The sequence below is a fragment of the Ovis canadensis genome, chromosome 3, assembly GCF_042477335.2.
Source record: "Ovis canadensis isolate MfBH-ARS-UI-01 breed Bighorn chromosome 3, ARS-UI_OviCan_v2, whole genome shotgun sequence".
NCBI lineage: Eukaryota > Metazoa > Chordata > Mammalia > Artiodactyla > Bovidae > Ovis > Ovis canadensis.
In genome coordinates this window covers 58741018-58750754 of record NC_091247.1, presented here as the reverse complement: position 1 = coordinate 58750754, position 9737 = coordinate 58741018, and the positions used below count along the sequence as shown (strand labels likewise).

At 50.5% G+C, this 9737-nt stretch overlaps 1 protein-coding gene across 2 annotated transcripts in view; it reads left to right on the top strand.

Moving 5' to 3' along the window:
- The window catches only part of CD8A (CD8 subunit alpha), a 46192-nt gene that overhangs the window by 33564 nt on the left and 2891 nt on the right, over positions 1-9737 (top strand). Inside the window, exons 2-6 of one of the 2 annotated variants that reach the window (XM_069583187.1) lie at positions 5132-5416; positions 5527-5892; positions 6478-6594; positions 6794-6904; positions 8486-8516. In XM_069583187.1, coding sequence (XP_069439288.1) covers positions 5365-5416; positions 5527-5892; positions 6478-6594; positions 6794-6904; positions 8486-8516 — 677 coding nt within the window. In that variant the 5' untranslated portion in view covers positions 5132-5364. Of the gene's footprint in view, positions 1-4873; positions 5417-5526; positions 5893-6477; positions 6595-6793; positions 6905-8485; positions 8517-9737 lie in introns of those variants that run through there. The other variant, XM_069583186.1, reaches the window with a different exon arrangement.

Here is a 9737-nt window from a genome sequence, read left to right as displayed (position 1 = left end):
ATCAAACCTGTGTCCCCTGCATTGGCCAGCAGATTCTTGTTCCCTGTGCCACCAGGGAAATGTGTTAAATGCCTCATTAAAAATAACCTCTCTCCCTATTCTTACTTTATCTATAGCCAGCCACTTTGTAAAGCCTTACCTGAGCACTCTTATCTGAAATGAACTATCTCCACATCTTCTTGTCTGCTCTACTCTGCTTTTACCTGCATTTAGCTTTTACCAAACAGGGTTTTTGAAGACCAAATGTGTAGCAAGTCCTGTTAGGCACCATGATAAAAACCATGAACAAGATGAGGTCTCTTCCTCAAGGGACCAAGGTTCTGGTCATCAAGCTGGATGAACAAATAAACCACTGCTGGGCAGAGTAAGTGCTTCAGTCTAGGAATGCTCAAGGTCCAGGTGACACCAAGAAGCCTATGGTCTATACTTCCTAGGAGCAGGGGGAGGGGTGGGTAAGGTACTGAGCCCCAGAAGGAGGAGATGCTTGGGCTGGGACTTGAGGAAGAGAAGATTACTAAGCAGACAGCAGAGCTGAGAACAATCCAGGCTAAGGGAATAGCATGTTTAATGACACTGAGGTGGAAAGGAGCAAGGTCTCTTTGAGAAGCCAAGAGACACCAAGCATAGGAGGTGTGAAGAAGGCAAACAGGAGAAGATGAAGATGGAGCTGCAGACCCAAGTGTGCAGGGCCTCCAACAACATTCAGGATCACCCAGTGTTCCCCCTGGGACCGTAGGAAGCCCTTGTAGGATGGAGCCCAGGATTAGCAGCACAAGATTTTCACTGAACGGGACCAGGAGCACTGGAAGAGACTGGAGTAGAAATGGGGTGGTCAGTTAGAAGACCACTGCAAAATGTCAAGATAAGAGATGACAGTTGCCTAGTTGAACTTGGGGGGTTGAGGGTAGAGAAAAGTGGCAATGGCAGAAGTGAGATAGAATTAACAGGTGTTTGTGATTGAGATAAAGCAAGGCCCTTATAATTCTAGAGTTCAAAGACCTTTCTAGGCCCACGTAAGCTAACTCTTTTCCAGGAGATGGTAATATCTCCTGGACCAGCAAGGGGAGACAACAGCTAACTTCCAACACCATGATTCCAGGTTGGCCCTGGGTCAGCATCTTAGGAGCTGGGGCCCAGGGCCCTGACTAATTTCCTACCACTACCCCACCCAGTTATACATTCTGAATAGGTCTTTAATTAATGTGTGTATGTGTGTGCATGCTCTATCGTGTCCAACTCTTTTGTGATGCCATGGACTGTAGCTCACTAGTCTCCTCTATCCATAGGATTTCCCAGGCAAAAATACTGGAGTGGGTTGCCATTTCCTTCTCCAAGGGATCTTCCTGACCCAGGGACTGAACCTGTGTCTCCTCCTTGGCAAGTGGTTTCTTTACCACTGAGTAGTTCTGTGGTTTAAGAACATATACCTTCGGACTTCCCTGGTGGTTCAGTGGTTATCATTTTGCCTTTCAATGCAGGGCATGTGGGTTCGATTCCTGGTGAGGGAGTTAAGATTCTACATACCCCATCAGCCAAAAAAAAAAAAAAAATCATAAAACAGAGGCAATATTGTAACAAATTCAATAAAGACTTACAATGGGCCACATTAAAAAAAAATCTTAAAAAAAATAACATATACCTTGAGGAAAGCAAAGACCTGATTAAATTCGGCCTAGAAACTGGTGACTTATTTAAACCAGCATAAAAACTGGTGTTTTCTAAGGGACCATGGAAAGCCCTGGCAGGATGGAGCACAGACTAGGTGAGCAGGACAAGGTCTTCACTGAAAGGGACCAGAAGCGCTGGAAGAGTGCCAGCCTCTCTGTCACAGAAACTGGTGACTCTGTTACCCTGTCACTCCCTGAGTGTGTTTAAAAATAAGGAGTTTGAGAGTGAGGCTACTCCCATTTCTTCATCTACCCCATGTGAGTGCCAGTGTGGGATGCGGAGCTCACCTGGCAGTCCTCACCCAGCCCTCTGCACACCTGGCCCTGCAGCAAACAAGCATCGCCAGAACGTGCACAGTTGCATCTGTTCTGTCTGCGGCAGGGCGGATGTCACTGTGGTTATGCCGAAAATCTACCAGCTCTCTGAAAAATAACACTGGGGTCACAGAGCCTCCTCGGTGGGTTTGACATGTTGCCCTGACATCCCCCCATCCTCTGTCATGCTCTGCACAAGGGGGCTGCCAGCCCCCTGGTTGACACTTTTCTAAGTAGCAAGGCTAGAAGACCTCCACGCTAGTTACAGCTCACTTCCGGGAGGGTGGGATAGGACGATTCTATTTTCAAGCTTTATACCCCAGAACCTGGGCATCGTCATCCTCAGGAACCTGGTCCCCAAGATCCAAATACCTGCAGGTTGACTCTGGCTTCCCTCCAATGCTTCCTCCACCAGCAAGGTGTACCTTCGTGGCCGGTCATCCTCTTCACCTCCCTCCTGATGGCATCCTTTGGCCAAAAGGGCCATTTAACACTCCTGCAGTGGGAACAGAGATGAAGCAAAATGGGAAATTATTTAAAATGAGGACTGCCTTGTCAGGGGTGTATCTGGACTTGGCTGTTTCCTTGTGACCCTCACTCATGTGAGTTAAGGCACAGCTCTGTGTCTACGCAGCCAGGGACACAAACACACACACGTATTGGTATGCCAGGGGAACCACTGCTTGTGCCACAGTCATAGCCATCATTACAAAGGGTTTTCCTTCCTCAACTTCCCTAGTCCTCCATTTGAAAATGTTCCATGAACATGAGTGATTGCTCACTGATATAGATGCACTGGATCTACTACAGCTTTACTAGTAACTGCAAAAATTGAGAAACGGCTGGGACTTCCCTGGTGGTCCAGTGGCTGATTCCACACTCCCAATCCAGGGAGCCTGGGGTTCCATCCCTGGTCAGGGAATTAGATCCCACATGCTGCAACTAAGACCCAGCACAACCAAATAAGTAAAGAAGTGCTTTTTTAAAAATTGAGAAACTCCTTAAATGTCTGTTAATAGGGAAACTAAATTATGGAACACTCATATAAAATGCTGGCGAAGGAAATGGCAACCCACTCCAGTATTCCTGCCTGGGAAATCCCATGGACAGAGGAACCTGGTGGGCTACAGCCCTTGGGATCAAAAAAAAGAGTCAAACACAACTAAGCATATAAAATACACTTTTTAGAAGTATGGGTGCATCTACAGGTGCTGACATGAAAAGCTTCCCTCTTCTACTCTTAGATAAAAAATGCAGGTTGCGAAAAAATATGTGTATAGTACAGCCATGTGTCTAAGATGATGTATAAGCATCTGTTTGTGCATAGACTATATATGAGGGGCACACATAAGTGGTTTTCTCTAGAGAATGGACGATGGGAGGAGAGTTGAGACAGGGAAACTTCCCCATACTCTTTTTTTGTATTGTCTGAAGTTTTTCAATAATATATAACTTTTGTAATTTAAAAGACACTTAAAAAATATCTCTAAATATATAATGTTAAATGGTGTGTGTTAGAGTAAGTACCTCGGACGCCTTGGGTAGAGGGGTGAGGGAGAGTGTTGACATCAAAGTTTAAAAAAAAAAAATCCCATCCAAGACTCAAGCTCAGACTCCATGAAGGGAGTTTTGCAGTTTTGCAAACACAGCTCAGCCTGCTGTGATATGACATGCGACATCTGGGAGGGTGTCGGGGACATAGGCCTCACCACCTGGCAGAACTCATGGATGGGGCAGGCACATGGAACAGATAACACCAGGTGGTTTGTCTCTAGAAACAAGGGGCAGCAGCATGAGGGGCAGGCACTGTGGCAGGGGTCCCCAACCCCTGGGTTCTAACGCCTGATGATCAGAAGTGGAGCTGATGTAATAATAATAATAAAGTGCACAATAAATAAAATGTGCTTGAATCATCACCAAACCATCCCCTGCCTCCAGTCGGTGGAAAAGTTGTCTTCCACTAAACTGGTCCCTGATGTCAAAAAGTTTGGGCATCGCTGCACTCACTATGGGATGCAAAGTGGGAAGAAATGAGAGAGGGGACCCACTATGGGGTGGAAGGTTTCAGGACAGCAGCAGACAAAAAAGGAAGGGGCCAAGTGTGTATCAGGTTCAGACAGGAAGAAACCCAGGCTGACACATGTGCCTGCCAAGCACCCAGAGCCAGAAGAATGAGATTCAGATACCAAGGCTTGGGAGCTGGCCAGGGGCTGAAACAGAAGTGCATTCCAGCATGGGGAGCGCACAGTTCAGATCATCAGTGGCGCTAGCGGTAAAGAATCTGCCTGCCAGCACAGGAGACACTAGAGACACGGGTTTGATCCCTGGCTTGGGAAGATTCCCCTGCAGGAGGAAATGGCAACCCCACTGGCAGTATTCTTGCCTGAAAATGCCACGGACAGAGGAGCCTGGGCAGGCTACAGTCCATGGGGTCGCAAAAAGTCAGACATGACTGAGCGCACCATAAGATTACCCTATGGGCATGTAGTGGGGGTGAATAGGAAAGACCAGGACAGGGGCCTGGGAAGGAGGCTGGGCAGAACCAGCACTCAGGCTCCAAGCCAAGGCAGGGCTGAGCTTCCACGCAGAGCTTCCACTCAGACCTGCACCTCACCAGGAGGCTTCAAGAGTGACACTATCACATTCCCTTTTGGAGAATACTGTTCACAGTAGTGTGGTTGGGGGACTGGCCGGAACAGGAGCTAGTGTGGAGGCTGCTGCAGTGGCCTCGAAGGAATGAGGCTGTGGTGGCCAGGTTTAACTGCTGAGGAAAGAGGATGAGAAGCAGAAAATCACAAACCTCACACACTGCTTGACTGGCTGACTGGTGGAAGTCTCCTCAATGGAAGGAAGAAGGTTTTTTCCTCTGTGGGCACCCAGACGCCCCTGTCGGAGTCCCCCAGACGTGGGCCAGTCACTAACTCCTCTTAGCCTCAGCCCTCAGGGCCCACTTCCCCGGGACCTAAAGCCCCAAGTTGTCAGTGCCAGGGCCACTCTGAATGAGGTCAAAGGAAGTGGACATTTCTCTCTCCTTCCTGCTCGCTCACCCTCCCTTCTAGAAATCTCTTATCTGCCTCCGTCACACCCACAAGCTAGCCCTTCCAAGGGCCACGTCCAACCATCCTTGTCCTTGTTCTCCACCTGGCCAGATTGCCTCGACGGCCCCCATTCACGGACCCCCACACCCCCACCCCTCTCTGGGCTGGAGGGTGACAACCGCGAAAAGGAGGGCGACTCTCTTCTCCGCGGGGCTTCAAGTGACATCACATCCTCTGAATTCGAAATCGGGCTCGGAGGCCGGTCGAAGGGCGAAACTTCGCCCTCCCGTCGGTGATCCACCGGCTGCTGCGCGCCTCGGAGTTTCCGCGGCGGGGAGCGCGCCATGGCCTCACTCTTGACCTCCCTGATCCTGCCGCTGGCCCTGCAGCTGCTCGGTGAGCTGGCGACCCCTGGGGGAGGCGGGGGCGGGGCTGGCATGGGACTGGGGGAGGTGGGGGAGTCGGCGCCTGGCTCCCAGCTCAGTCTCGCTACCCGTGTCCTGCAGATGCCCCCAAGGTCCTAGGGTCGCTCTCGTTCCGGATGTCGCCGACGCAGAAGGAGACCAGACTGGGCGAGACGGTGGAGCTGCAATGCGAGGTGGTGCAGTCCGGCATGGCGTCAGGGTGCTCCTGGCTCCGCCAGATACCCGGGGACGACCCCAGACCCACCTTCCTAATGTATCTCTCGTCCCAACGGGTCAAGCTAGCCCAGGGACTGGACCCCGACCACATTTCCGGCGCCAGGGTCACCGGCTCCAAATTCCAGCTCACCCTGAGAAACTTCCGCCAGGAGGACCAAGGCTACTATTTTTGCTCAGTCTTGAGCAACTCGGTCCTGTACTTCAGTAACTTCGTGCCTGTCTTCTTGCCAGGTTCGGCGCCCCGGGTCGGCTTTGGGGTTCGCGTCTGAGTCCGTTTTTCACAGGGACACCGCTACTTTCGAGTCTCTTGGGGTTCGAGCCTCTGGGGGCTACTTAGATACTGTTCCCAATTCACAGAGGAGAAAACTGAGGCTAGGGTGCGACTGGGTAGTAATTCAAGGTGACTTTTTAGGTCTGGTTGATCTGGGCTCGAGTTCCGAGCTAGTATGATCCTGGGCAAGTTATTGCACTTCAATTATCTGAGCTTCCCACTGCTGATCAGTAGAAGGCCGGTGTCCCCCCCTCCCACCCCTGCCTCCTCCAAGCCCTCGACGTTTCTGGTGGGGCCCTGGAGAGAGGCTGGGCGGAGGGGCACGGGCCTCTGTGTTCATGTCCAAGGCACCCAGTGTTCTCAGACGACCAGGTGGTCTTTCAGCATCTCCCCGCGCTGAGCGCCGAGCTCCGCTGAGCCTCTACGGCTCCTCCAGTGGCTAATCCGGAGGGAGTGCCCCCTTAGCAAAGGCTGGCGGAGAGGTGGGAAGGGTACGCGGGCACAGCTCCAGCGCGGCCCCTAACCACTCTCCGTTGTTCCCGCAGCGAAGCCCACCACCACGCCGGCGATGCGGCCATCCACGCGCGCGCCCACCATCGCGCCGCAGACTAGGTCTGTCTCTCCGCGCTCAGAGGTGTGCCGGCCCTCGGCGGGCAGCACAGGTGAGGCGGGCGCGGCAAAGGCCCTCGCCGGGGCCACGCTGATCTTCCTAGCAGCCCAAGCGGTGGGGAAACGAAAGCCGGAACGGGAAAAGGGACGTGCCCGCACCAACGGGGTGGGATAGGGTTGGTGGGGGGGTCCCCAGGGTGGGGTGGGGATCCCGGGCCCTCTCCTAAATGTCCGCGTCTTCTGTGTCGTCAGTGGACAAGGGCGGGCTGGACTTCGCCTGCGATATCTACATCTGGGCTCCCCTGGCCGGGACCTGCGCCGTCCTTCTCCTCTCATTGGTCATCACATGCATTTGCTACCGCCGTAAGTCCTGGGGAATCGCGCGGGAAGACTCAGCCCGATTTTTGCAGCGCTTTGCTTTAGGCAGCCCTTGAGGGCAGTTCAGTTAGTTGGGTTCGGATTTTTGGAACTTTGAGCTGCACCGCAGGGCCAGGCACTGCCTATGTCTTTCCTGGAGAGAGAACGCAGGGAAAACCCCTTCTCTTTCCACATCCCGGGAAGTTTTTAGGAAGGCATAGCCCCCATCCCCGGAGCGGCAGCGGCAGGGGTGGGGTGTTCCACCCGCAAAGCCCGCAGGTCTGGGCTTATTACAAACGCCTAGGATGGGGAAGGAAATCGCAACCCACTCCAGTGTTCTTGCCTGGAGAATCCCAGGGGCGGGGGAGCCTGGTGGGCTGCCGTCTGTGGAGTCGCACAGAGTTGGACACGACTGAAGCCACTTAGCAGCAGCAGCAGCAGGATGGGGATGGGAGCAGGGCGGGGCCCGGCTGTGGCCCTGGCACCAGAGCCCAGGAAGCCCGGGTCAAAACCACTACAGGCAGTGGTTTATCCTTGGCCCCCTCCTTGTGAGCCCCCACCCATTTGGATCCTACTGCAGGTGGTCGTACTAACCCACGTTCACCCACGTCTGTATTTGCAATGCTTTTTAAAGTGATGTGAAGAAGGGTGGGAAAGAAGACCTCACCTCAGTTCTCAAGAGTTAAATGCTACTTATTGCATAGCACTATATTCAATATCTTGTAATTATCTATAAAGGAGAAGAATCTGAAATATTTATTTACATATACATGTATATATACATTTACATATATATGTATATGTGTTATTCCATCAGTCACATCCGACTCTTTGGGACCCCATGGACTGTAGCCCACCAGGCTCCTCTGTCCATGGAATTTCCTAGGCAAGAATACTAGAGTGGGTTGTCATTTCCCCCTCTAGCGGATCTTCCTGACCCAGGAATCAAATCTGGATCTCCTGCATTGCAAGCAGATTCTTTATCATCTGAGCCACCAGGGAAGCCCCATATATTTACATATATATATATTTACATGTATAAAAACTGAATCACTTTACTATACATCTGAATCTAACACAATATTGTAAATCAACTATACTTTAATTTTTAACTTTTAATAATAATTATTAAACTATAAAATGTAAATATGCTTTATAGCTTGTGTTTTAGTAAATTAATCTTCTTTTCAGTGTCAGTCATTACTATGCACTGTCATTTTACAAGTTTACTTTATTATGATGTATTTTTTCCAAATATTTATTTGTTTGGCTGCGCTGGGTTTTAGTTGCAGCACATGGGATCTTTTATTAATAGTTTTAGCATGTAGGATCTAGTTCCCTGATCAAGGATCAAACCCTGGCCCTCTGCATTGGCAGTGTGCAGTCCTATACACTGGACCACCAAACACCTATGATGTATTTTTTAAAATGTTGATGTAGTTCTTGTTTGCTTTGAAAAAAATAGTCATAGCCACACTAGAAAAAACTTATAATCCTAAATAAACAGGAAAAGTGAAGCAGAAATCATGTTTGGAATTGTTGGCCATGGTGAGATAATTATCTTACCCCTTCTTTTTCCTTAACCAGGGAACCGAAGACGTGTCTGCAAATGTCCCAGGTGAGTCTCTTATAATCTCTGGACCTGCTCATCCCAGGCAGCAGATGGTGGGGATCTTTTCCAGACAGAGGTCATGGCGGCAGAGTCCTGAGGTCCAGGGAGTTACTATAGTGTCTGAACAGATGCAGGCAGAAGGCTGACACAGGGGAGGAGATAGAGGTGAAGTTGGACTAATGGAAAGAGCAGTGTGGTTTCAGGAAATGTCCATCTTATTTGGCCTAACCTGAAGTATTCCCCCACTTAATCCTATATCCACACGGTGCTCAGTCATGTCTGACTCTTTGCAACCCCGTGGATACCCACTGGACTCCTCTGTCCCTAGGATTCTCCAGGCAAGAACACTGGAGTGGGTTGCCATTTTCTCCTCCAGGGTATCTTCCCAACCCAGGGCTCGAACACACTTCTCTTTTGTCTTTTGCGCTGGCAGGCGGATTCTTTACTACTGCGCCACCTGGGAAGCCCCCAAAGACCCGAGGTTCTTTTATCTGGACGATTCTGTCTGAGTCTTGTTTTCTTTCTTTCTTTCATAAATATTGGTTTCTTTCTTTTAAAGTTTTTATTTATTTGGCTGCGCTGGGTCTTCCTTGTGGCACACAGGATCTTTAGCAGCGCATGGAAACTCTTTGCTGCAAGCATGTGGGATCTAGTTCCCTGACCAGGGATCAAACCTGGGCTCCTTGCATTGGGAGCACAGAGTCTTAGCCACTGGACTACTAAGGAAGTCCGAGTCTTGTTGTTTTCTTACGAAAACTTTTTATTTTCCCATTGGTTTGATCTAGCTTTTGGGTGGTGGGAGGGGAGAGTCAGTTTTATCACCTGAACCAAATATCACTCGATTAAAAAAAAAAAAAGGCCTCAGTTGCTCATTTCCCTGTGGCAACTCAGGGCCTTGATTTACTGCCAAGGACTGGAGGGGGAAGAAGGGGAAGTCAGGGAGAGAGGCAAAGAACTATCTGGCAGTTCAAGTGACCCCCTCATCCAATTCCAGCCCATGATCATTCTGAAATGATCAGGAAAAGACATAAGTGAAAAACGGTGTCTGAAAGAGAGGCCTCAGTCTCCTTTCTCCTTCCAGCTTAGTCTGAGGCAGCACTGCCCTAACATCTAGCAAGTGCCCTCTCTAGCCCAGCACAGTGATGGGGGTCACACCCAGGGAATTCCTTATGCTCACAGCAACCCAATAGGGGATCACCACAGTGCCATCTCACAGGTCACTGGCTC